The sequence below is a fragment of the Elaeis guineensis genome, chromosome 2 (assembly GCF_000442705.2).
Source record: "Elaeis guineensis isolate ETL-2024a chromosome 2, EG11, whole genome shotgun sequence".
NCBI lineage: Eukaryota > Viridiplantae > Streptophyta > Magnoliopsida > Arecales > Arecaceae > Elaeis > Elaeis guineensis.
Genome location: NC_025994.2, coordinates 108,346,839 through 108,374,787, shown reverse-complemented (window position 1 = coordinate 108,374,787; position 27,949 = coordinate 108,346,839). Strand labels below are relative to the sequence as shown.

Genomic DNA, 27,949 nt, shown 5'->3' with positions numbered 1-27,949 from the left:
ACTTATACCAGAAAAAGTGGGGGGAGGACCCACTCACCTAGCCAACTTAGTAAGGCCTCTTTGCTTGCTGGCCAAGTTGGTACTACCTTTTTTCTTAATTAGAGAGACTTAGGTCCGATCTTACTCTAGGTTGAACAAGCCTCCACCCAATCTAGAATATGGTGTCATCCGCATGCAACTGCATAATTCAATGGTTGAAAATTGATTTTTCTTCGCCTTTGAAAAAGAAGGAGAACCTGTATTTTTGGATGGTTTACTTTTTTTTAAAAAAATTGCATTTTTCCTTCCCCTTTTTTTAATAAATTTCACCTTGACTAAGGTCTTGATTTGTACGAGTTTCAGGCACTGCCCATTATGATATGTAGAAAACTTTGACCTATAATATCTTGGCTGACTTAAACTTCTCAAATCCAAGAGACCAGCTGATATTTTCAACACATTTATACTTCCTTGAATTATTTTTTTAACTCATTAATTTCAAAAATCAATGTTTAATATAATTACTAATTTTGTTATTTATCATATCAGTTGATTTTTTAACATCTACATCCTAAAATATTTGTCGAGTTTTTAGAAAATCTCAGCATATTCCAAGTTTCCTCATCAACTGAGATAAGCAAATAATGATTCATGTACATCCTGACTGCTTACTGAAATGAGAGATTTTAGCTCCTAACAACCTTAAACACATGAGGATGGCAGCTGGCTCGGCTCGTAAGGTCACCAGGTCTTAACACCAGTGACTCCATTCAAATCTTACCCTCATTTGACTTTGGTCAGGCTTCCTCTTGTCCTGTTTATTTTTCTGGAAGAAAGAAACCCACATATTCCCAAACAGCCACATACATACACGCGAGCCGCATGAGCTAAGAAATAAAAAGATATGATTATTAATAGAAAACTATCATCATAGTTGACACGCATGCTTGCAATTCTACCTTTTGACCCCTCCTTATTCATCAACGAGCTCTACATTGCTGAAAAGCACATTTTAGAAGCTATGCTGGCATTCAAAAGCTGCCCTAATTTGTCATCCTCAACACTGCTGAGGACTGAAATGCTACCTTGCAACGCAACAAAGAATTGTCAGAAGAATACACATGGTGAGCCTGAATACAAAATAACCAAACCAAAGTGTAGCTTTCTCAGTAAAACTAGGGCTTGCCTTGATGGCAAGTTCTGGGTTTGATTCCTCAAATGCGCATCCCCCAAAATGTAGAACTGGGCAATTACATCATGGCCAGGCCTCCCTCCATCTCTCAGAAAAGAAGAGTGGCTTTTCCACCAAAGCACCAACAACTACCTCCACTTTGATTGATGATTCAGAAATCTGATAACAGCTTGTATGTCCAAAAAATATCCACTGCTAGATGGCTTATTTCCAAGGAAAAAACATGGGTAAAGCTAGAGCTCTATGAAGAGTTTCTACTACTAAGAATTGAGTAAAATGTACAAACGTAAAAGGTAAAGACTGCTCTTGGTAAGGAAAATATATAACATACACTCAAAATACAATTGCGGAAGACTGAATTAGTCATAAAGTATATAAATTGGGTGCCATTCTAAACATCCAATCTACAATCATAACTCTATCAACATTAGATGTCTTTACACCTGTCAAGATTTTCTTGGTACAGACAATTTGGTAAAAGGTGGTCCACTGCAGGAGGGGTTTGAGATTGGTCAGATGTATGCAGCATCATGCCAGCATGTGGAGAGGCTGTTTGTGTTTCAAATTCATAAGACTTGGGCCAAAACGAAGCAACTTTACCATTACATCAAGGCTCAACCTCTACAAACTATCTGGTTGAGATCAAGAAAGGACTGCAGACAAGTCACAATTCATCAGTATTTGCTGCCACACGTAACCTGCAACTTCCCCTGCTGAGGAAAACTACCTAGTGAAGAACTCTGAAATACCTATGGATTGATTTTCCAATCTTCCAAATGAAAAGGTCCACACATCTTCTCTTAATGCTTCAACCACCTTGGTTTATTAGCTTTAATCACCTTCTGATATATAGAAAATGCTTCCAGCTGGTATGCTTCAGCTGCAGAATTGTTGCCAATGGACTTCAACAAAAATTTGCTCCCCCTGTATCTATTTACTGCCAGTTCAGTTGCTTCAGAGTCTTCAGTTTTGTGATGATATGCATTCTTCGAAAAATGACTGATGACAAACTGTTGCGGTTCCTGAATTTTCTAATTCTAGTCCACTACTATTCTCATTAATTGCTATCACTTTCAAAACTAGCGGAGGATGTGGATGATTCTCTTCCATCCTCCAACCTAGCACTCTCAAATTCTTCAAGTAGCAGCTTTTGGACTCTTTCTCTCAGTCCAGATGCCTCTTCAGGTTTAAACCACTTGCGATCAAACTGTCAAAACAAAATGCCAAACTGTGTATAAAAGGCAAGGGGAATGAGTTGGCACCTGAATTTAAAGCACTATTAAATATTCTTAATTGCCTAACCCTGTCAAGGTCTTCCTTCCTCAGCCTTTTGGGAGCCTCTCTTATAAACCGCTCCATGAAGTATAACACAAAGAGGCCACAGTCATACTCATTTTTCTGCTGGGGCACCTGTTAACGTAAGCAGGTAATATTCATTAAGTAATCTAGAACTATGGTATCTGGAATTCAGTTCTGGCAACTCAAAATGCAGAGAAAATTGTAACATGAAGAACCACCCCAACCCCTCCACCACTCCTCCCCCACCCCCGAAGAAAAGGGAAGAACGCGCGCGCGCGCGCGCGCACACACACACACGCAAGGGAAAAGGAAAACAATACAACTAGAAGTCCATCAAATTGGAAAGAAAGATCTGCCACGACTGACAAGGTTGCAGAACTACATGGGAGATTACATATACATGTAGACTAGGGACCAAAGAGAGGAGCATGCATGAACACAATAAACAACCAGGTGGCAGACAAACCAAGTATTGTTTGACCTTTAGGGTGATATGGTTTGGCCACTTCAGATTTGCCCAAATATTTGGTTTCACAATTGTTTGACCTTTAGGGCGATGTAGTTTGGCCACTTCAGGTTTGTTTTTCTCCCTTTTTTTCCCTCCAATTATGAGTTACACACATCAACTCTTAATTAATTAAAAAAAATAAGGAGACCATATCTTAGAGGGCATTGCAGGTTTTGCTTCATGTCTAATAGTTTATTAACATAAACAAAATATAAAAAGAGTTAGTTGAACTGTTCTTGCACATTCTTGTAATAGGAAAACATGCCCTTGTATGGTGCATATCATATCATACTAACACACGGTATGGTTGGTGTGCTGGCACAAAAAAGGTGACATCAACAACCATGTGTCAATACATTATAGTACTGAAGGGTGTATTCAGTATGGTACGATACAATTAGTATGGACAAGTACAACTCAGTACCTGAATCTAAGGACAATAGGACACGCCAAGCCACTCTTCACAAGCATTAATTCTGACACTTGTCATTCTAGAAATGATCATGTAAATATCCATTGGACTATCACAAAAACATGCATCAGACAAACATCTAGAAGGAACCATTTCATGTAGCACATTTATGCACATCTTTGAAAGAATCACACCATTCCTAAAAATCGACATGTAACATATATTTCAATCAACACAGTTATACATGATTTCTAAAGATGGACCTTACATTACACAGGATATACTTTGTAACAAAGATTCAGGCCCCAGTCCCAGTAAAACATCCTGCGGGACACCGGGATAAGGTACCATCCATATATGAAGATAGAACTATTCTGCCATCATCCTAGCATCCCGATCAGGACGTCTTGGGACATCCTTTGTCCCAAATGTCGAGACGGAATGGGATGGCGGCACATCCTGTTCCATGGAGAAACAAAGACGGCCCCATCATATGAGATTTAAAACCTTGCTTTGTAGGCAATGGTACAAGCTTGCATTATGTACATGGTTTTCTTGCATAACAGCAAAGGAATTTGTTGTGATAAAGTTTAAAACCTTAAAATGGCTTGCTGAAAAGAGATTTACCTTTACTCTTTCCTTCTGGATCCTACAAGGAAGATGTCTCCATATCCAGTCTGAAAAAGCAAGATCTGATGGTGGAGCATTTTGATTTACGTAGTTCCATTCTTCTTTTAGGTAGCTAAGATGCATGATACAAATTCAGATCTTAGAAAGATATCTTTATTGATGACCATTTCAAAATAGTGAAACTGTATTTTTTTTTTGAATTTTTAACACATGGTGCAAACTTAACAAATTCAAGAATCTGCTTTTCCTTAGTAACATGCCATGAACAATTCAACATGGAATTAAGAAAGCAGTAATAATTTGATAATGCAACAAGCATGAAACTTCTCTTTAAACATATTATATGTTCAAAAATTAAAATATTTTCTCAGAAGCATTCCTCACTACATTCCTCTTTCTCTCACTCTCCAGGTCCCTCATTATCCAGTTCTGATAGTCCTTAAAGAAATGTTTTCCTATGAAATAATAGATGTTATTCCTCTAGCACATGTGCCATGCACTAGATGTCATATGTAACACCATGCGCAGGTCCATACATGTGAAATAGAACAAAAGGCAGTAGCTGTAACATGTTCACATTCAATGCTGCAGCATTTGACACATCAACAAAAAGAACTGTCACATGTTTTATCATCTTTGACATGGGATTCAGTCCTATGCTTTTTCAAGAAAGTAGATTTGTTCTTGCTAGCAGCCTAGAGATACAGTATACGAGAAATTTAAACTTCCTAACAACTACACAATGACAAATAAAACTATTCTTAAGTGACAATTGATCATTAAAAAATTGATAAATTTCGTTTTTCCCAAGAAAATGTGCATAAATGTAAATCAAGTATTAGTAATTACAAACTTTGCAAATTACTTACCTACCAATAGTATCAAATATTTGACTACTGGGATGAAGCCCCAGTGAATCGAAGTGAAGGATGATGGGACCTGATTCATCTTCCTTTGAAGGAATACAAATAATCACCAAGCTCCAGTGCAGACTGGCTCCATGTCATCATAGCATATGCCAAGCAATTTCACAAGGAATCAGAGTCATTACATCTTACTCTAAAAAAATAGCTTTATATATCTCTATTGCCATGAGAGTTTTGTAAGCACATACACAGTAGATGAAGAAAAAGATGACAGCTTAATATTGGGAAGACCCAACTGACAATAAAACTAAATGATTTAGAGGTGCCGCATCAAGTAATATCAATCAATATAAAGATTCAGAGTGTTTGTTGCTGAAGGCAAGGTCAAACATCAAGGAAAAAAACCGCATATGTAGAAGTGAGAGGAGACCAGCATTTTCTAATACTTAAAGACAGTGCAATTATTCTAACCTTCTATATCATAAATGAGGACAGCCTAATCCTCTTTTCACTGCAATTGCACTCTACATAAGCCTAGACCAAAAGTGAGTCTATGTTTCCAAAGACCTAATTGGTTAATGAGGTCACAGCCATTTACTGAATGTATCTTCTTTGTCATATCAATCATCTATGTCTCCCATCCAATAAAGACATATTGTATGTTTGAATGAATGATAAACTATGGGATGTTATAGGCTCCTTCTCAATGATTATTTTTAAAAAAAATGCGTACATTTTTTGTTATTTCTGTAAGTAGTACTAGATTGAGTATCATATTTTGTTGGCCAGCCAGTCCTATCTCAGCTGGTCAGCACCCCTCTCCACCAACAAGAGGTCTAGGGTTCAAACCCTACTAGTGGTGTCCAATTATAATTCTCATTTCTCATTAAAAAATATAGTATTTTGTTGTTTGGAAACTTTAGAATCTATCTCTACTACCATAATACAAACTTTAACTCCCACTCTCTTGTATTAGGTGTCCTATCTTCACCAACACTATAAATTCTCCCATTTTTATAATCATGCCCCTGTTCAGCTCTTCCTCATCAGCCAAATGAGGAAAGATATATATCAAGTCACACGTTACCATCACTGTTAGCTGGATACGTGACACGTGTCAAGTGTCCAACTGTCTAGAAGAGTCAGATATTAGATCTTTCAGAAGAATCAGAGACAAACATCCATGAAACATAGATGTGCCTATAAATATGTATACAAGCATATAATAATCTGTCCGACTGATTGTTTTGTAATTTGGGAAAATTCAACTTTGCAAAATGGTTCGTCAGACTCAAAAATTACTACCAAGTGCCAAAAGTTGACATATAACAGTGATGGCATCACAGTTTTCATCTTCTAATTGTCAAGGAGTGTTGGGAAATACTCAGGTGACAAGTGTTTGGAGGCCAAAAACACTGATTTTCAAATATTGGGGTGACACATTTTGACCCTTTGCAGTGTCAGTATCTGGGATAAGTTCTAGTTTCTCCAGGCATAGAAAATTCTATGACATATGCCTGTCAGACTACCATTGTGATAGACAAGACTCTAATACAGTGGGTTCACCATTGGACAAGTACACTTAACCACTATATGCCTGTTGTCATTGTGCATGTGTGGGTTGCATGCCTTGAGACTAAACCTCAGGAAGGCACAACTAAATTACTGGAGAGCTAGCCATGGTCTTGGAGGCATCCACTAAGGACCAACTTTCCAGCTTCACTTCTCTCTGTTTCTTTTTGTCTTTCATAGAAGTAACTTATTTCACTTTCAGTGACATTGTGATATGGTTTCTTTAAGGGGAAGCAGCACGGAAGCTTCAAAACATACTTCTAAGTGACAAGGATTGCGCATGCAATTTGTGATATGTGTGATTTACTGCCTTCCAAATTTTAAGCTATTGTATACCTTTCATTGAGACAAGTGTCAAATGCAAGCTCTAATCACAATTTCCAAGGCACCATCATGGGCAGCAAGGTCTGAAACTAGGGACCACACCAATCAAGTAGCAGTTTGATAAGGTACCAATCTGAACCACACCAATACTCGATATGCAAATGGGTACTAGTTTGGTATCAGTTTGATATTCTTATCTTCTTTTTTTTTTTTTCAATATTTTGATTCTCAATATTATATTAAGGTTCAAGGATCCTTAAATTATAATTTTAAGGGTGCTTTAGTGTTTATTTCATATTGGCCCCAAGAGACCATATGATAGCTTAATGGATGCAACTATGATAATGAAACATAGATTTGTAACTCAATGTGCAAATGTATGTCATTGTATGCCCGAAGTTTATTTCATATTTGTTGAGCTACGCAATGCTCAGACAGTGGTGAATTGTTTTCCTTAAGGGCATAGCATAGGTTATGCAAAAGGTTATAATGGTGGACAAGATTTTTATTTAATTACATAGTGTGGTTGCCCATCTTCAACAATCCTTCTTCTAGATGAACTAAAGAGAGCCTCTTTTATGGGAATCTAATGTTAGATCTATATGTCCTAGGCTCCTAGCTTCTGTCATACTCTACAAATTTGAAAACTATGTATGATCAGGGCCATCTCCATTTCAATGGCTCTTAATCAGGGCAAGGGTTTTAAACTTTTATTATGAGCCTAATCTTGTGGTAGTATACAAGTTTTTCCGTACAAAACCCACCTTTCCTGATGTAACACAGGGTGCAGCCAATAGGAATAATGACCAGCTAGACCATGACAAGTTCGTAGGAGCCAGCAGATTCGCAGGCAAAAACTTCAATGAGCAAACTTTTCTATAAATTTTCCATTGGAGACAATACCAAATTCTAGCTAGGTTTCCATATTTGTAGTTGAATAATTCTAGCATATTTTTATTTTTGGGTCCTAGTTCTAGTATAATTTTGTACAGGTTTAATGCTTGAATTAGGAGTCATACCTTACATATACTTCTAATATATTGTATGAAGGGTGGCTTTTGATGACATATTAAAGAATTCTCCAAGAAAACCTTCTTCATTGAACCATGGATTCTTCAATCAATCCAATTTGCCTTCAATTTGTTGATCTTCAAAATTAAGTCCCGAGTTCAAATCGCTCTTCGCTCCTCACATTGCTTCACTTCACTCCACAATCTTTTGAAGAAAAGCAAGGAAAATGGTATCTCATGGCCTCCTTTCCTTTTGGTCATGAGATGGCCCAAACTGCTAAAATAGAAGGGAACCGAGTTCTGCTCGATTTAAGAGCGGTTCAAGCTGATTCACACTAATTCCGAACTGAGAGGACAAACTGACCAAGTTTTGCACCAATTTGAGTCAGTACACTGCAAACCAGGTGATTCAGATAAATTTGGTAGACCATGATGAGCATAGCTACATTACCTCCTGGGGTGGGCCCCCTAATTCCATAAACTTCTTTACATTCTTTCTTTTTCACCACATGGGCCTGACATACTCTTTAGTTTGACTCCAAGAACCATGGATTCAATGAAATGTTCCCTGACCTTAGACCGGACCTTTTAACAAGCACACTTAAGATCCCACTGTCAAAGTGATCTCCTTCCATAACAGACCAACTACTAAATAGGTGCCCATATCAGTAGGGACTCCAATAGGAATCTTTTTATTTTTATCTTTTTATTATTTTCACTTTCCAGTCAATACTTTTACAAATTCAGGAAACAAAGACCACCACTATCTGGTTATTTTATTTTTCCAAAAGAAGAAATAGTAGAAATTTTCTTTTAATGGTTGGAGTGCTAATTTAATAAAACATAAATTTTGTTTTCTAGGAGCTGATTTCCAAACAATGGTAGGTCTAGGAGGAAACATTCATTTCAAGATGATACTTTCACATGTCTAATTTTGGGTCCTTAGATCTTTTTGATTTCAAAATTCCATCAAAAATCTTCCCCGCAGGTCCTTAGACCTTTTCGATTTCAGAATTCCATCCATCTCTTCCCCACAAGTTTGGATGCTCCTCAATTTATCTTCTAACTCTTCCTTTGTTCCCCCTTTCTTGGTAGATGTACATGCTCATTATTCTCCTACTTCATTCATCCACTTCTGCTTCGTAAACTTTAGATAAGAGCAAGTTATGCTCAGATGGCTAAGATGCTGAATTGAAAGAATAGATAAGAATATTTATATTTAACAGATAAATATTGAAAAGGTCACCAATAAACTTCCCATAGCATCTTCTTGTGACTTTCATATTTGAAATTATAAAAATTATTTCTAAGAAAAAAAATAAAATGAAAGATTAGATCATTCTACAACAATATAATGTTTCTTTATATCTATAAAATAATTGCCCCCCTCTCGGTCACTACTGATAAAAGCCTCATTATACACGGACAACATGATGTCAAACATTTAATATTTTATGAATCAGCAACTTACTCTCCATGAACTGGCAAAAAGATGTACGCCTTTCGAAATATATCTACACCTTTCCACCATCGCCTCAACTTCAAGAAACATGAAATATGATCACCCTAGAAATCAAGATAAATCCGAATCAAATATGTATTTAGGTAGAAAATTAGCTTATCTTTTGTAATTGATGTACGAAACTAAGCACAAAAAAGACATTTATGATATTTTTCACAAAATACTGTCACAGACAATAAATGAAATTGGGGGTAGACGAGTACAAATTTAGAATAGGACTGAACAGTCGCAAATCATCAGATAACTATCAAAAGAAACCAGAAGAGCTGTTTATAAGTAATGTAAGCATGAAATAGGAAGTTTATAAACTAGCATAAAGACGATTACAATCACTAAAAAGCATGGTTTGAAAGACCAGCCATACTGGTATTATCTCAGAATGTATTATACCAGCCAACTACCGGTACATCAAGGCTCTGTAATTGCTGGTTTTGGCGAACTGGGCATGAACTGCCTGGATCGCAAAGGCAGATTGATCTGAACAGTCAGTAGCAAGTGAGACTTCCTTTAAAGTGTTTCTATTCTGTGTTGCACCATTTGAAGGTGGGAATGCAATGCAAAGCATTAGGAAGGTTTCACAATGAAGATTTGCACTTTTGGAGATCATGTCACAGGAAAATTGTTCATTACAGGCTAGAAAATTGTTCCTATGTCGATGATGCCTTTAGTACTTTATTTTTTTTTTTTAAAAAAAAAATCATCCCAAAATTCCCACTCAAAACTGAGGGAGGTTTGGATTTTGATTAGGGACTGCATTTTAGGTTAATTGCGTAGTTTATGAATGCCAAACTCATGCACTAGAGCACCAACCCAAGATCAAAATCAAAGATTTTCGCAGTTGTGTTGAATATTCTACTTATATAAGATATAGTATACTGGTTATTAGTAATAATAGTGCATAAAATGTACATAGTTGTAGTGGGATTATCAACTGCTACACTGGCACGTCACAACACATATAATGCCCATTATTTGGTATTTGTATTCTTTCCCTAGTAAAATATCATTTATTTTTTCAAATCAAATTTCTTTGCCATTTTTTCTCCAAAAATTTAATACCACTTGAAAAATAATGAAGTAAACAGTTATCTGAACAATAATACTGTTATTCTTTATTTTTCCATTATTTTCATTATATAATGATAACAAAACAATCATTAGAAATAGTAATTATTTTTGAATTAAATAATTTCAAATAGCATAAGATGAGACAAAGAATGACTTGCATATAATAACAAGAAAACACCATTACTGAAACCTTGGCTTCACCTTTTAGCCTGAAACAATGTTTCAGTGATGGCATTGTTCTATTATAGCGGAGCCCATTGAACTTGTTATTGACTTATTACAGCTGGCATTTACTCCATCTGGTGCGATCTGGAGTTATTTAATGTTAAAATAATACATACCATAAGAGCCATTATAACAGCATTATAACAGAAAACACTGAATGATAAGAAAAACAATGGTATTTCTGTCTGAATCATTACTTAATTTTTAAAAAAAAATGTTTAGACGGTGCAATATTTCATGCAAAGAAATTCTATATATTATTTTACTAAATGGTAGAAAAACCAATCAATTGATGTTATTTGTAACAATTATAACAATAAATAACGGGTTATGACAACCATTATCTTTAAACACAAGTTATATATTATATAATAGTACATCAGACAATGAACTCTATGAAGAGCCTCATGTAGAGAAATACGCTTAAGAAATCTAATGATCAGACACTACTACATACTAATATTGCAAAATCATATAAGTCAAACACAAAAATTAAGGCAACCCACAGTATATGAGCTTTGAAGAACAACAGCATGTATAAAACCTATATTTGTTTTTAATAAGGTACAACATACCTCTCTGTCATGAATTTGCTATCATTCTGATAGAAGTGGTAGCATAATAGTTGCACAATGTAAGTTTCTCTGACATGAACTTGAAACTATAAAATGTACATTTAGAAGAACAAGTGAACAACCATCACAGATATCTACAATGACAAATGATGCTTGACTTTCATGGCTCAGTTAAAAAGCTATGTTTTGATCAGGATATGTTAACAGAATGATCAAAAAAGAAACCAAAAATCAGTTTCTTTTCATGTCACCATATGTGCCAAGTGTTGGCATTGGATAGCAGAATATAAGAAACACGCCACCCCCTAGCAAGTGCATGTACGATGTCCAATATTGTAACTCTTGGCTATCGGATCAATATGAGTTAGATCTACAATATTGCTAATTTTGTATTAAACTCATGCGGTAGGAAATACTGCATTGACATTAAAATTACTTTTGCCAAGATGAACTGAACTGAATCATCATCATTTCCATGTGCTCTAGACAAGCATACCTTGCTAGACACAGCTTCCTCAAGTTTTTTGTAAAAGTATGTGTTAAAAATATAGTAGTCGCTGCTTGGCCTACCTAGATGAGACAGGGATCTTTGAAGGTACCTGCCAAACCATTGATAGTTTAGAAAACAACCAACAGAACAGACATGACCATTACAAGCTTAAAAGATATAAAACAAAAAGGGACAATTCTGGAGAATCAAAATTTACAGCATTGACCCTGACTTGCTAAGCCAGCAATAATATAAAAACTACCTAAAAGTGCACCCCACTAATATACTAGATGTGCCTGACATTCTAGAATTCTTCTGCAGAAGTTAACTATGATTCTAAGAATAATATAGCTCATCTATCAATCTGTAAGAAAAATGCAGATGCATGTCAACATTAATTATATGATAATTAATATAGAAATTAGGTGTAAAGCTTTGTAACAATGAAAAAATTGGTCATGGCCCTCAACTAAGACAGCAGGTGATATAGCAGTACTTCCAGGAAATACAAAGATGTTTCTGAACTTATTCCTGTAGCTGATTTCACTCCTTGAACCTATTTTTGTTCTGCTGTTTAACAAATTCCTAATTTGAAGTACTCTATGGCTAAATTTCCCCCCCTACCACAGCCCAATTGTGGTATATATCCAAGAATGCCAGAAATTTATATTCTGAGCAGTGAGCAAGCAAGCAAGTAGTTTATGAATCTAAGGATAACAACTGTTCCAAGTTCCAACTGGTTGAGTTTGCAGTCTCTGGATATAAGAGACCTGGGTTCCTACCCACTTTCTCCAGATTTTCAGCCAGGCTTCCCTCCCTCCTAGTCGCACAAAAAAAAAAAAAAAAGGGAAAGAAAGAAAGAATCTTAGGAGTAGAAATTAAAGCATGTGAGAAACATATAAATATAAAAATTACTATTCATCACAACCTAGAAGAGAAAAGAAATCAATCATAGCATATCAAGCAATCTTTTTGCAAGTTATAAAAATTTGATGATCCAATAACTAGGAGAATAAGAAGTCTGAATCTTTCACAACTGTAGAAGGTTAATAAACCTCCAAACAAGTCAGAAAAAGTTCTAGTAACTCTAGATCCATGTTTCCACTATAATGGAAGCACAAGAATGTGCAACCTACATCACAGCTGAGCATTAAATGCCTACATAACAATATCAATCATTTTTCACTGCAAATATAAACACATTTGGCAACTGTTCCCAGAGTGACCATTGTAGTATTTCATAACATATTGTTTCTCAAATGAATCTCCTTAATTTAACAACTTGACCATCTTCATTTCTTCTCAATTATGAGCGTCAGCTTTACCCAGTTAAAATCCCACACTCAACTCTCTCCTACACCAAGAAGTTGCTACATGGCCCTGACATTCTAATGCAACCAGTGTCAGCTTCTAGACATTCACATCTTTACTGGTTTTGTATTGATAAACATAAAAAAGAAATCTTCTAATCAAAATCCATAACCAGGAAATCTTCTGCATCACCTGTGCAGTTCATATATCTAGTAGTTGGTCAATAAACAACATCACCACATTTATTCACTTGGTATATTATTTTCAATATTAGCATCACTTTAAGCAAGAACCACCAACTCAGACCCCTACATGTACATTGCTTGATCCTGAATGCAGTCATGACACAAAGATTGTGAATGTGCCAAATGACTGAATCCCTTGTCTAAACTAAATCTTGTTTTAACATGCATCATTTAAGTATTAATCCCCTCTGTACCATTCTATAATGTTATATTCCGCTGCATGCTTCCCAATACAGAACCCATCAAGCAAACAGGTTTATATACAGAACCATCTGGTCAAATTCAGTAATAGGCATTGCTAGGGTAGATTTTGGCTAGCTCCACACAAACCCATTAATACCCCTACAATTTTTCAACCACTTGGAAGGATAAAACCAAACCTCATATGTGATGCAATGTGAATGTTCATTCTCATACCACAAAATAATAACCAAAATAAAAAATAAAAAACTTAGATGCGATTTTGTGCAAATGATTCTAATGGACAATAGAAACACAGAAATAACATCAAGATAACAACAAATTAAATTAACGCAAAAGCGATAAGTAAAATAAAATGAATCACTTACTGAATGTAAAAGTTCATTATAGGTGATGACAAATATGATTCAGGATTTAGGCATTTTATGTCCGAATAAGTAAGCTCAACACATTCGGGGTCCTCCCTGTAAGAAAGTTAAGTACAAGATATTAAACTGGAAGCTGCAGATGGTGCCATTAGATGGTACAAAATCTGCATCATCCTGTAATCGTAAATAACCTCACCTAGAAGGATAATAAATCTTCATCTCCTTCCTGGAACATAGGTAGAACCTAAATAATAAATTTTGGACCCAAAACAAAAGAAAATGAACCACACTTTGACAAACAATGATGCCCATATAGAAAAGATCTTACCATTCATTAGGTGTATCTCCCTGTGTCGATTGAACAGGTTCTATGTTTTCATCATCCAAAAGAACCACATCTTCAACCTGCCATGAAACTTAGAAACCATGTCAGTCAAAAGACATAAAGTCCTGTCCAAGACTTGCTAAGCTTAGATAATTCAAGACAAAGCTTATTCTTAAAATAACTAACCAAAAAAATACCAAACTACCAACCTACTAACACTTATTCCTGGCTCAACGTTCATTTAATAAAAGCATTACTCAAAGATCAAAAATCAAGAAACTGCAACTCATTGAAAAGTATATGTACAGATAGGCTACAAGGTCTATTGATCATAACCCGAGCGGTTTGGGGCATACCAAACTGGACCACCAGAAGGCCAAGAATGGGGATAATTCAGCTACTCAATTTGGTCCCAAGTCAAAGCCGCCCGGACCTGGCTGAACCATTTAGTTCAATTTCAAGTCATTTCAGTCAATTTGGAGCAAAACCAGGTTCTTGTTCTTTTATGCCTCTCCCCTCCCCTCTCTCCCCATCCTCCTTGCTTCTTGAGACTCCTCTCCTCTCTTGTGATTACCTCTGCTAGGGTTAATCCATCACCACCACCACTGTCATGATGACAACCAATGCCTCTCTTCCTCTTCTCTTTCTCTTGCCAGGCAACCACCTATTTCTTGCCACCACCCTACTGCCAACGAAGGTGACGAAGACGGATATCAAGGGCCAAAGATTGCATATTGGAGGTCGGAGGTATGCCTACCCTCCCTTCTTCCTTCACTCCCCCCCCCCCCAATCCCTCTCCCTCTCCTTGGTTCCGATACACCTCAAGCCTATATTTTACCATACCGTACCAAACCAATAGCCATCCAGTACAATCCCCAGCATTGGTTCCATGAACCTTGATAGACTGTAAAAAGAATTTTATGTTTGACACATTATATAAAATAAAGGTACAAATTCCAAAAGGTTGTTGCTAGTTCATTGGCTACAAATTCTAATTCTGCCCGTCCCAAGCCAAAATAAATCATACTCAAAATATGATTTCTTTTAAAAAGTGACAATAGACATGAAAATGGAAAAAACAAAAACTTCTAAAGAAAATAGATGTTTCACCTGTTTCACTTCTAAGGTCTACAGTATGGCTATAGAATTTTCTCCCTCACCTCAAATGAAATTAGGTATCTATTTGGCAGTTTTAGTTAAACATCAAACCATATTATTATTCATGTTCGCATTTTTGCAATTTCTCTTCGACAAGTTTGGCTCAATTTTTGACTACGTAGCTCATGATACTAAAGTAACTTTGATTGTATAATTAGTTTAGGAACCATTTGGTGCATGTATTAAAACCTCAAAATAAATAATTTATTTTACACATTTAGTTTAATTTTAACTTTAGGTGTTTCTCTTAAAACCTGAAAATATGAGACTGATAATTCATTCTTCATGCAATTTAGATAACCTATACTGTTCAAATAAGTTTTGAAGCAACAGTTTGAAACATCCAATAATATGCTAAGTAGCGACAATTTCATTATCCATAGAACAAATCATGTTACTCTAGTGATATCAAGAAAAAGATTTAGTCGTGAACTATTCAAAAGTCCAAACAAAGATTTAAAACCTATAGGATGGAATTGTTTCAATTGGCCCATGGAACGGGACGTGCCGCCATCCCACCCCATCCTGACACTTGAGACAAGAGAATGTCCCAAGACATGCCAATCAGGATGCCAGGACAATGGCAGGACAATTCTGCCCCAACACTTGGAATACTCCATCACCATATCCTGTGGGACATCCCACCAAGATTTGAGATCGTGAGTCAAATTATAGTGCCAGTTTCATATTTTTATCATGTGTACAACATGCTTCAATTTGGAGAAAAAACTAAATCCTATCTAGGTACCTGTTTGGGAAATCTAGCAGGATTGGGCTGGATCTCCCATTGGATTTATGGAGTGGGCAATCTATTTGAGTAAGCCCATATCAATCCAACGCCGCCTCAATCCAAATCCTATGGGAAGAAAAAATAGATCCATGGAGGGTTTTTTTTTTCTTTTTGTAGGCCAAAAGGCCCACAAATGAGATCTAGGCTAAGATTAGGACAAGTCTTTGGAAGAATATGAGCTGGGCAAGCCAATAAGCCCGATTCTTGTAGGAAATCCAGTCAAATTCTGCTGGATTTTCCAAACAGGCTCTAAAAGAGAAGGTTACATATTTTAACAATATCATTGTTCCTTTTAAAATTTAAAAATATTAACTAATTGAACAGCAAATCCTTTTAAAGACGGTATGTGACATAAATATGACATCCATAAGGGTATGTGAGGCAAGATGGTCAAGTACATTTGCTTGCAGGTGTAATGCTTTAAGTAACCTATCATTAAGTTCAAGAAATAACTCAACTCTATGAGTCAGTCCAGCCCAAGTGCGGATAACTGCCTATCCCCAAAAAAGAGTAATTGCCCTGCCCGTAAAAATGATTTTCTTAAGCCCCAGAAAAGACCGCTAACACGCTCGATTCTAACCGCGGAATCATGGCTTTTGCATCTGCAGGTGGCTGTGCTCCAGGTCGATAAAGAATTCACGGCCAGAAAGAGGGTGATGCGCTCAGCTCTTGTTTAATTTGTTTGGCCGTCAATTAACTGAGTCATGGATTTATCTTATTCTATGTGCTTTTGGCTTCCGAGCAAGGGTTGTTGTCCTAAAGAGCAGACAACCGTCACTGATGCAGACGCACCCCAGAAGTAGACGAAAAACAAATCCGACACTCTTTAAGGTTTTGATTAGGCATGGTGACCATTGCTTTTTCACCTTTTCTCACCATAACTCCTTGTATTTTCCTCAGTCTTTTTTTTTTTTTTTAATTCCAGCTCTAAACTTTAAAGAAAAACGAACTTGATTGAGCTATATCAGCAGGGGATTTCTCTGATTCACTTTCAACCACCCAAACTACGGAGCAGAAACTTAAATAATAGAAAACCAACTTCACTAAAAAAAGTTTAATTCACAAGTCCTACTTCAAGTAGCAAATGTCTAATAATATGCCAGTGACTTCACTAGTTACTGCCTTCAAGAAGTTCCTCAGAGATGCTTCCATGGTGACAACTATAGGGAAAAAATAGCCAGTTCAAATATGATTGTATTTTTCCCTTGCAGTTCTAAATTGTTAGACTAACTCAATTCTACCCATGACTTTTTTCTTCCCTAAGTTTCTTCCTTCCCCTCGAACCTTACTCCATTGTGGGGGGCGAGGGTGGGTTAGGGCTGCATCTGGGTGAAACACAGGTCAGACCTATGCAAGAGAATTAAACCAAGACCAAAGTCATTGAAAAATGAGAATTCAAGCACCAAAACAAACACAATAAAGGTAATGAATCCACAATCACATGCAAACGAAACCCAATTAGGTTCAATTTGGGCTTCAGTCTACAATTTGATTTCAGAAAAATAAGGAATTAAGGATTGGAAACAGCAAGCTGAAAGGGGTAAAGAACCATGCATCAACTTTGAGGCAACAAAAGCTACTGCTGCCTATGGAGATGATGAGACTAGTCTATGGTATGAGAAGTAGGCTGCAATCACCAGATCCATTTGTTTACATCAACTCTTCATATCGCACTATGGGGTGCTCACATATCCTCCACAGGACCATCGCTCAACCAATAACATTATCTTATCCAACACTTGGTATCCAGACATAGCAGTAATAATCACCGATATCTTGGTGGTGGGGAGGGAAGCACTCCTTGAGGGCATAGGACACGGAGTTACATCGTCAAATGATGAAGAAGGTCAACTACAACAGCCAACAATCAGGTGATAGAGAAATATGGAGGGGGAAGAGAAAGAAAATTGGTGGTGAAGTGGATAAGCAAGTTAGATAGGAGAGAGGTGGACAGAGATTCTCTTAAGCAAATGAGATTGCTATAAGTTTCTAGGGCATGCTGAGCCAGTCTTCCCCGAAAAAAGAAAAAACATGGCATCAGCTTCTTTATACCCCATATTCCAAAGCGATGGGAATTCCATAAATTCATTTCCTAATAGATGCATTTCTTTTGCCTCCATAAAACATGTCTAGACAGACGAAATATGGTTATAAGGCAAACATCTACCTGTAAGATATGCTTTCAAGTTGTCTCTATCATACCTAGCAGAATGACCAACCTAAAATCAAATAAGTATTATATGCAGGACCAAACATACCAAAAGTAAAACAGGTTCAGTTGTCAGGATATGAACCCATTCACTTACATATAATTGGGCAAGCTATTGAGCAACATTTACAGGAAACCTAGATTGTTTGTAGGGATAAATGAACTAGCACACAAAACATGTATTTGCAACTTAATGAAGTGGAAGTCATTTCCACAGGATCTAGTTAAGAGTATCCGCATCAAAAAAAGCACATGGTATCAAATTCTTAAAAAAACACATGGTATCAAATTCTCTAACTTAAACAATGTGTCCCAACAATACTGATACTTGAAATGAAATGATGGACAAATATAATAGCAGTAATACCATGTCATTGAAAAACTATGGGGCACTAGACAAACATTACATAATATGGTAAATAAATTAAGACACCACTAAATAGAAGATTCAAAGGAAAGAAAAAAAAAAAGGAGAGCAGGCATCACAAGATGTGTCGGGCAAAAAGCAGCAAGAGAATGCAAAAGAAACGATAAGTAGTATTCCATAATAAGGGAAAGCATATGCACCTTCTTAAACTCCAAATCCAATGAATCCTGAAATTCAGAAATTTTCTTCCTGAAGGATAGTAGTAAACATGTCAGAAAACCATCATTTTATATTATGAAAGAGCATATAGAGTAGTGTACATGCCAGAATACCTTCTTTCCAGATCATGAAAGACCATAAGGATATGGCTAAACCATATTTGATCGCACACGCAATAAAAAGCATAAAAAAGAAATCATGAGGCCAAGTAGATTTCACATAGCATATGGTCCCAAAAAAACCAACACTCTTCCATGATTAACAACTGAAACAAACATGTTTCACTGAATTAATTAGATGGAAAAGTAACATGTGTATTCTACAAATGTTAATTTTTTTTTCTGACAAAAATCCATATAGCTGCCATGAGAATATGCAAAGCACTAGCCTAAGCATAAAGAGATTCAAATTTCATGAATGAAGAAGACAAAGTGTCTTTCCATATTAAACTAAGATTCACATATATTTTGTTAATAAATGTGCAAAAAAGAAAGCTTTATGTCAATCAACTGTTATTCAAGCACAACCAAATTATCCAAAGAAAGGCACCCACAGAAACTGTATGCTTTCCAGCCTATTGGATTGTTGGATGGCTCAGATAGAGTGGTCCAAATGTCTTGCAGACCAAGAGCAATTCTAAATAAAAATTATAAAACAATGAGTTCAATATAGTCATTTTCTATACAAGAAAGATACATATTAGCTAGATTTTAACAGGGTAAGAGTATGACAGCTATAGACAAGTGCAAATATTCAAGGGACGGCCTGAGCTCAATAGCACAAATTGTAGAACAAAGTTGACCAGATTTTCTGCTTAATATGTGGATAGAAGAGCTTTCCCAGAAAATGCTACCTGAATGCTCCAGCCAAGGTTCAAAGTACCAAGTATACCAGCCCCATACCGACGGGTATATACCGTACCAGCCTTGAGCCAGTAGAACAGACCTCGATGTCTTTGGATTGGGTCTTGTCTGTCAGGTGCTGGATTGAGGCAAATCAAGGTTTCAAATGCCAACCATACCACAGCATGTACTACCCATTAATGCAGTACATTCCCACTCCATATCAGCAAAGCATGATTTGATATGAGGGCATACTATGGCACGTACCACATCAATAAATGACCAGTACACACCAATATCACAGTATTCCAAACCTAGGAAAACACTCAGTGCCAAGCGGTATGGCTATAAACCACTTGTTTTGGGTTTCACCATGTGAAGGTGGGACCAAAGTTCACAAAATTGGAATCGGGAACCGTGCCAGTACATCATTGGTTCGGTACAGTACGATATGCACCTCATATTAAGACATGCTTCCGATACTTTTTCTCACTCCCAGCCGTGGTATAGCTTGAAACTAAGCTGTACAGATTGGTATCAGGCAACAAAGGACAGTTCTGCTTGGTTTAGACCTACGGGCCAGTTTGGCTCATATACCAAACCGAACCTTAATACCATACCAGTATTATTCATTACAGTCAATATGACAATCTTGGATGGGCAAGAGAGCAAGAGTGGTGAAGAGCTATCCGATTCCTGAATTTGCACAATCAAAATCTTCATGAACAACTCAAAAGAAATAAAGAACGATGATTGCTAGATAAACATTAACACAAGAATCAACAAATCATCCTTATGAAATTCCTTGTACTAAAGCACCTAAAACTTGATCTTTCTACATGATGATTAAACTGTGAAAAATAAACAAAATGGAATAAATGATTTGAGAGGTCAAAAATGGACTTGCTGCTCGTGTACCAGCCAACCGCAGCTGCAATCACGGTTGTGCTATCTGGTATAATGTTGATGACTTGATGCTGTATGCAACAGCAAATATCATATCTAAATCCTTGGTTACAACTAAGTTTTCAATTATTAATGTATTCCATTTTTTGGGTATGACTAGTCAATTATACTGGTCTTATGAAAAGGAAATTACTGTCTCCTTAATTCACAATATTCATTATTGTGAACAATAATTTCTTTTGCAGGACAGTTATTTTATAATTTTCAAGCATTCAAAATTGCAATATACTGATCAGCCAGAGTCATCCACATTTCAAGTTGCTATTCAATGATAAGCCACTTTTACCTGTAGTCTGCTTCATACTTCAACTTTCAGGGAGTTCTTCCAGAGATTTATATTATAAGGGGCTTTGGAGAGAGCAAAAGAAGCAAAATAGAATCACTGCATTATGGTTTAGTCTGCAGAATGTCATGTCTTATTACCAAATGTGGATCTTCAAGTGTAAACTAACTTAGTATCCTAACTAAGATACCGAGATTTAAAGGATTATAAATAGTTTGCTAGGCGGAAGGACAAACATCATCTTCTGGATGTAAAATTACTTTATTACAACTCGCGTGTCCTAACCTTCAAACCCATTTTCAGTATTCTTACAAAATTCAACAATTGTTCTTGAAATGATTCACTCAATAAGAGTGAAATTCTTTAGGGAGACCGAGATTAGAACTTTGAAGTGCAGTAAACAGCACCTTTTGATTAAATAATTAGGAAATCAAGAAAAATTAGACCATCTCAGGGGTTGGAATGCTAACATCCTGAAACCATACCATTCCAGGATAGAACCGATACGGGGCTTTGTACTGGTACTTTTATTCTTGAATTCTTGAGTGGATGTGATTATGTGTACTTCCTCTGAAGCTCATGTCCATTTTAACAAACCTTATCAAGTCAAATATTTTCCAACTATTTCAACCTTGTCGGAGAAAAAGGCATTCAGATACTCAGCAAGTCAGAGAGTTTTTAGTCTATCACCATTCAGATTCCTTCACTATATAACCAAGCCCATATTGAACCTCTGTTTAACATTCACCTGCTACAACAGAGACTCTTCAGAATCCAGCACTTTGAATATGTTTCAGCAGTTGCTTCTATGTTCATCTCTGCTGATCCAAAGAATTTTCCACTTAATCTTCTTCACCAATCACCATTATCTTCAGTATTCATAAACAAATTTTTGTTCTCTTCACTAGCCTCAAAATTTTTCTTAATTAACAATTTAATTATCTTTATAAATATCTTCAATATTTAAAAAAAAGTAACATTATTTTACTTTCTGCATTGCTGATGGTCAGCATTTCCTGGTATTAAATCAAACTAGAATTGTCTCAAACCTAAGGGCCTATTTGGATGATTTCGCCCAAAAGGTCTTTTTTTTCCTTACAGGATTCAGGTTGGCGCACTCCAAAGGCTCTTGGGTATTTGGGAACGTAAGCCCAACCCTGGCTGTTTTTTCCTAGTTGCACTAGCCCAACCTATGAATCCCATGGGATTTTGGGCCTAATCATCCAAACAGGCCGTCAAAAGTGTCAATTTACTAAATAGTTAGAACTTAAAAGTCTTATCTAAACAAATTATTGAAAAATGAGCTTGGATGTCTTTGTTCACAACAAATTGGTCAATGTCTTTCTTCTTGCTGATCAACGATGATCACAATATCAAACAACCCCATCATATATTTGACCCCACCGAGATATGTTTGCAAGATAGATAATTTTCTCTTTAACATTGCTGCATCTCTTTTGGAGAGACAGTTGAGTTTCCCATCTTTTGTTCTGCTTTTAAGTCTCTAAACTTGTAAAGTCTCATTTCCGTAGTGGACCACTTCGTTACCATACCACCAAGCCAATTTTTATTAACATTATTGCAGCTGATGCTACTGAATCTACTGCTTTATTTTTTGTACCAATGAGAAGAAGTTTTTTCCCCTACTTATTGCATCAAAAACTAAATAACAGGTTTCTGATAAAAAACGAGCAGTTCTAGTAAGATTTGTACATGATGATTATTCTACAAAAACTTTTGGTTAGATCAAGATGAGTCAGCTCATTCTCCTCCATCTACTCACTGTATGTTTATACCTCAACTAAGAAAGAGCCCAGCATAGTTTCTCTCCAACCAAGAAACGCTGGGATAGTAAACAAAAAACAAAAAAAGCTTCCAATCTCAACAGGAATCCAGTAGAATATCTACGTACTGTCTCCAAGTTAAGTGACATTCTCAGAAATCAAAATGGAATTCATAGAGGAAATTATTGTGATCAAAATAACATTTGATGACGTGATGATGCTGCTCCTCAATAACCAAATTTCAACTTCACAGACACTGCACTTATTCAATGACCAACCTACAAACTATAAGATATAAACACCGCCGGCAAAGAGACTTTTGCCTTATTTCCTGTAAGACATACAATACATGTGCCAGACTTGCAGGCTAGATCCAGGAAGCAGCAAGACCTCCCTTTCCAACCTCTGAAGAAATCAATTTGACAAGAAACTAAAAAACAGCTTTCCTTTTTCTCAATCCTATCATTTCTCACTAATTTCCATTATCACCACCTGATGGAAGAAAGAACATGATAACTATTGTCATGCATGTACAAATAACCACTCTTACCCACTAATTTATCCTTAGAGGGCACCAGGATGAAATTACTCAGAAGACAAACCTAATACCTGGTCAGATGGGCCAAACAATCAAAGATCCTATCTCCCAACCCCTTATTGAATCAAAACTAGAAAGGAGGAAATTTGCAACCCAAAAGCAATATGATCTGCATGATTTAAAATGGTCATAACAATCCAGAAACCTGAAAGAAATAAATTACAGATGGTTACTAAATAACATGGTGAAACATCAACACTTTATCATTGAGGATGCCTGCAAAATTTTCTAAAATCAAGAAATCTTAGTTCTAAAAGATCGCAAAGTTTGTTTGAAATGTTAATGCATAACAATTACCACTTGGGGCTTGCATCATCTAAAAAAAATGCTAAACAAGCACAAGATCAAAATAATAAAAAATTTAATAGGCACAATTTAATACAGTCTAAGAAATCAAAAGGCATTAGTTTAGTTTAATGTACTATCAGAAACCGAAGAAACTGGAAACATCTTGTAAAGCTCATTCACCTACAAATACCTCTTAGAGAAATGCCTGGGTAAGGTTCGGCCTTCATGCAAAGATAAGTTGGAGATTCTGTCCTTCTGATCACCATTGGGAAATCTCTGTTTAACTTCACTGTAAAAGCACTGGGAAGGGATGTCTTTAAAAGACCTTTTAGCCCGCTGTGAAGACATTCTTGGTGGCTGAAACCTCTCGTGCATTTGCTGTCCGCTTTCCTTTAAACTTCTGTGCTTCTCTTGGCTAATGAAACTCAATTCCTTGCTAAATGCAGCATCCGCCTGATTATAAGAGGAAAATAAGTACCTCTACCAGAAATAACAAAAGGTAGATTTACACTTGAGCTAGGGGACTATCATCTTACCTTGCCTTCAAGCTTTTTAGTAGATTGAAAAGCAAATGACAATTGTGACTGGGGTTTACATGGTGCAGTGTCCAGGCTGAACCCACTAAACATATCTGCAACCCTAAAACAGCATCAGTAACTTGAAATACAAAATCTGTGATTACTTGGAAAAATACCTCCTCGTATATATCAGGTTATCCATGTTCCGATCTTACCTTTTTTCTGTTAAGTGACAATTTTTTAAACGATACTGTCAGTTATCAATTACCACATTATAACAACTGATATATGACCTTTTCAGTCTTCATTTCATTTAAATAATATTTTACAATTCAAATTTCCATTTCAATTAAGAAAACAGTAAAAAAGTAATAATCAAATAACAATACTATTTTATCATTATTGTCCACTATTCCCTGGTTTAGCAGCTTATAACAAATGTTTTAACAGCTGTTACCTAATTCTGACGTGTTCTAGTTTAAGGTCAAAAGGGGTAAGTAATGGCTTTGCGATGAAAGCTAGTCAATAAAGGTCTCAAGGGGACATTCTAAGGAGATAAAAGGTGTCCGCAAAATCTTACTTGCACATGTACTAATAGGTTTTCTATCAAGTTCTTTTCCTGAAATGAGAACTAGAACAAATATATGCATATTATGTGTTTTTCCTATAAATTATCAATTTTCATGAACTGCCATTCTTCGAATGTTTTAAACACAATGATTTGCAGCATACCATTTTAGTCACCGAGCCACAGGTTGACAACAATTACAATTGGGCAATGCAGATAAAATAAAAAATTAAAGAGATTCCAGATCTTACAGCCCTTCTCACTATTTCCATTGTCACTCCATGGCCTGCTTTCCTGTTCTCCACTACCTAAATAATGGCGTTGAAACCCCCCCCCCCACCAATACTTGCCCTTTCACTTCATTGCTCTAATGATGAATTCATCCTCCCTCTCTCCTCCTCACCACTATGCCCTTCTGTTCTGCCACTCTAATGGCATGGCAATGCACGTCAGGTATTACCATGAGCAGCTTTTTGCATCTCAACTGATAGACTAGTAACCTTATGTTTCTTTTTCATCATCTTTAGATCAAAGAGGGCTACTATACTGATTCACCCACTTTTTTCTAATCAAAAACACTTCCTAATGAAGCAAGGAAAAAATAATTGTTTTTATCCTTTTGTTATATTGACTTAATAATATAAACAGGTTGTTCATTTGCAAAACAGACATTCCACTTGTATTCCAAGCTAATTACAGCTTTTGATTCTGTTTCAAGTCATCAGATATAATGATATTCATAGCTCTTTAGAACCTACAAGACCTATCAGACTAAAACTCAGAAGAAAACAGGTTATTGGGTGTGGGATTGTGTCAAGCCAGTACCTGCACCCAGCACAGATTAGCACATCATCTATTAATTTTGTAATTTTTTTATTAAATAGGCTATTGGATCCATTATTTTTGTTTTGGCATGACACAGCATGTGTGCCAACCTAGCACAGCACATATCATATCAGCCAATTATATTCTTTAATAGGAACATAAAACGCATTCCATTCTTGGAAACAAGAAGCGGTTTGTTTAACTAATAGGCATCCCATTGTCTTTCAAAACCAATGCTGTTCGCCATTATTTAACTTAAAATTGCATTCAAGAAATAAGTTTTTTTAACAATAATATTCATAATAAATAAAATTTTTAATTTCTAAATGTGCAAAAAAGAATAAACAACTTATAGAAGTAATTGGTCTTACTAAAACGACAAAGTTGGAAAACAATTTCAACTTTCTACAGGTACAGTAACCAGGGCTCAACATCTAATACTGACCCTTTCTGGCTAGCATACATAAGTAGTGCAGAAACAATACGGCATACTCATATTGAGTTGATTCCTATTCCTATATGTATATTCATTATAGTCAAGCATATATACTAAATTGTTCAAGTATTAGCCTAAATTCAGCCAAACACTCTGCTTTCTGCATGTATAATAAATGTTTTCTCACTAGTTTATATTAGTGCAAAATATGTTTTATTCATAATCTAGGTTCTCTAGCCAAAATAAAGCTTCTAAGTTACAAAAAGATCCAATTTACGAAAAAGCTAAGAACTAGATGAACTAACCCCAACAAACATAAAATGAAAAGTAGTTTCTTGCAGCAACAATAACAATAAAACTCACCAGATGTTTCTTTGATATTACATTGTCTTGCCTTCTTGCATGCTCCATTATCCTACAAACATCTTTTATCATTAGATGAACAAAACAGATAAACATTACAATAAGCATCTACTGGAAACTTTGGTAGTTCATTCCCCAGTTCACTCTGCAAAGATAGTAAACCCAAGCAAAATTTGTGTCATTTTCCTATTGGTGATAAGGGATTCTTGCTCCAATCCCCAATTTAAGCCTTTTTCTCTTGAAAGATAAATGCTGAAATTCTTTATATGTAATAAATATCAATTAATTTGCTACCAAAGCTCAACAAATATTCTCAGAATCCTTCTAACTTATAACCTCAAGATGCACAATACGCATGCCGCCACTGGGAAAACAAGTTATCATGTAATGCAATTGCTAACTATAATTCCTTCCAAGTCAGCACCTCAACTGAATAATTCCCTCTGACTCTTCTAATCAAGATACATCATCTCGGTACCATGGTCCATACCGATGCCACACTGTTACTGTGATGGTATGCCCAGTACGGAGCCGGTTCAGCATACCAAGTGTCAGTGCACCACCCATACTGTGCAGGGTACCAAACCGGTATGCTACAATCTGTATCACCAGGTTCAGTATGGTACGGTGTACCTTTGTTCTAATCCTACTTGTAACATGCTTCAAGCTTCTAGTTTATCAGGACATAGTCCCTGATGATAACAACATCAAAAAAATATTTATGATAACAACACCAAAGAAGAGGAGAAACCAGGGCTGTTCATAAGACGTGATTCGTCTTTCTTCTCGCCTCTCTATCTTCCTCACCCCAGAAAGTTCAAATAAAGAATTATCTGACGATCATATCTGTCTCCACGTTCGTTCATAAATTCCATTTCCCTCACTCCAGTGAGGCATTACGTTTCTCATGATATAAATTAGTCCAAGTCGCTAATCTTTTATTCAAGAATTTTCTTGAAACTACAAACATCCCTAACGAACAATACCCATCTTGCTCTATTCTTTTCAACGCTATCTATCTATCTAGCAATCAAAAGGTACCTTCTTGATCTTCTTTTTTTTTTTTTTTTTTTTTTTGAAAAACAAGATACCTTCTCGATCTTTGCAAGCGTCCTTTGGTCGCGCTCGTCGTGCAACTTCTGGAGCATGGACCGCAGTTTCTCCCGTCGATCCGGCTGCCTGCCCATCGTCGGCGAGGCAAGATTCTTCACCGCCCGCTTGATCTGGTCCTCCAGTACGTGATCGGAGATCTCTGCCAACCTCTGCGTGTCACCCTGAGCCGCTTCTGCACCTACGCCGCCGTCCGTGGTGGCGGCGACCACCTCCACCTCCGGCGGCGGGGGCTCGTCCCGGCCGGGGAGCAGCTCGCCCCAGTCCAGTTTTAGGGGCTTCTTCGCCATCGCCCCGCCCTCCAAACCGCCAAAGCGGAATTCCAGGAAAAGGAGATTGGAATGGGCTTTATTGTTATACGGAAGTGAGAGGGTTTTTGGTGGCTTATGTTCGGGGGTCGGGAGGGCGCGCAAGAAGGGTGAAGGAATCGAAGAGAGTCAAGTGTGGCGCAGGAAAACTTTTCGTTCAAGCCTAGAATGTCGGAAGCCATTCTTGAATAATAT

General features: G+C 36.6%; 1 protein-coding gene across 4 annotated transcripts; it reads right to left on the bottom strand.

Moving 5' to 3' along the window:
- Positions 1–1,460: 1,460 nt before the first annotated feature.
- Positions 1,461–27,913, bottom strand: LOC105047917 (ubiquitin-like-specific protease 1D). 4 transcript variants are annotated; one of them, XM_073252620.1, is made up of 14 exons: positions 27,428–27,913; positions 26,337–26,388; positions 24,163–24,257; positions 23,817–24,079; positions 18,847–18,895; positions 14,126–14,202; positions 13,994–14,041; positions 13,798–13,893; positions 11,619–11,781; positions 9,264–9,358; positions 4,890–5,012; positions 4,018–4,132; positions 2,474–2,581; positions 1,461–2,378 (listed from the first exon to the last, which is right to left on the bottom strand). In XM_073252620.1, the coding sequence occupies exons 1-14, from the start codon at positions 27,734–27,736 to the stop codon at positions 2,229–2,231; spliced, it is 1,743 nt and encodes a 580-aa protein (XP_073108721.1). In that variant the 5' UTR covers positions 27,737–27,913; the 3' UTR covers positions 1,461–2,228. The 4 variants fall into 4 exon arrangements, with proteins under 4 accessions (XP_073108721.1, XP_019701625.1, XP_073108722.1 ...); XM_019846066.3 differs by having other exon boundaries at positions 11,679–11,781; XM_073252621.1 differs by having other exon boundaries at positions 13,994–14,023.
- Positions 27,914–27,949: the final 36 nt, after the last annotated feature.

Coding starts and splice junctions, on each gene's coding strand:
- LOC105047917 (XM_073252620.1), bottom strand. CDS start 27,736: ATGGCGAAGAAGCCCCTAAAACTGGACTGGGGCGAGCTGCTCCCCGGC. Junction 18,896..23,816: donor CCCAGGCATTTCTCTAAGAG/GTATTTGTAGGT, acceptor ACTATCCTTCAG/GAAGAAAATTTCTGAATTTC. Junction 2,582..4,017: donor TCCAGAAGGAAAGAGTAAAG/GTAAATCTCTTT, acceptor TTACGTTAACAG/GTGCCCCAGCAGAAAAATGA.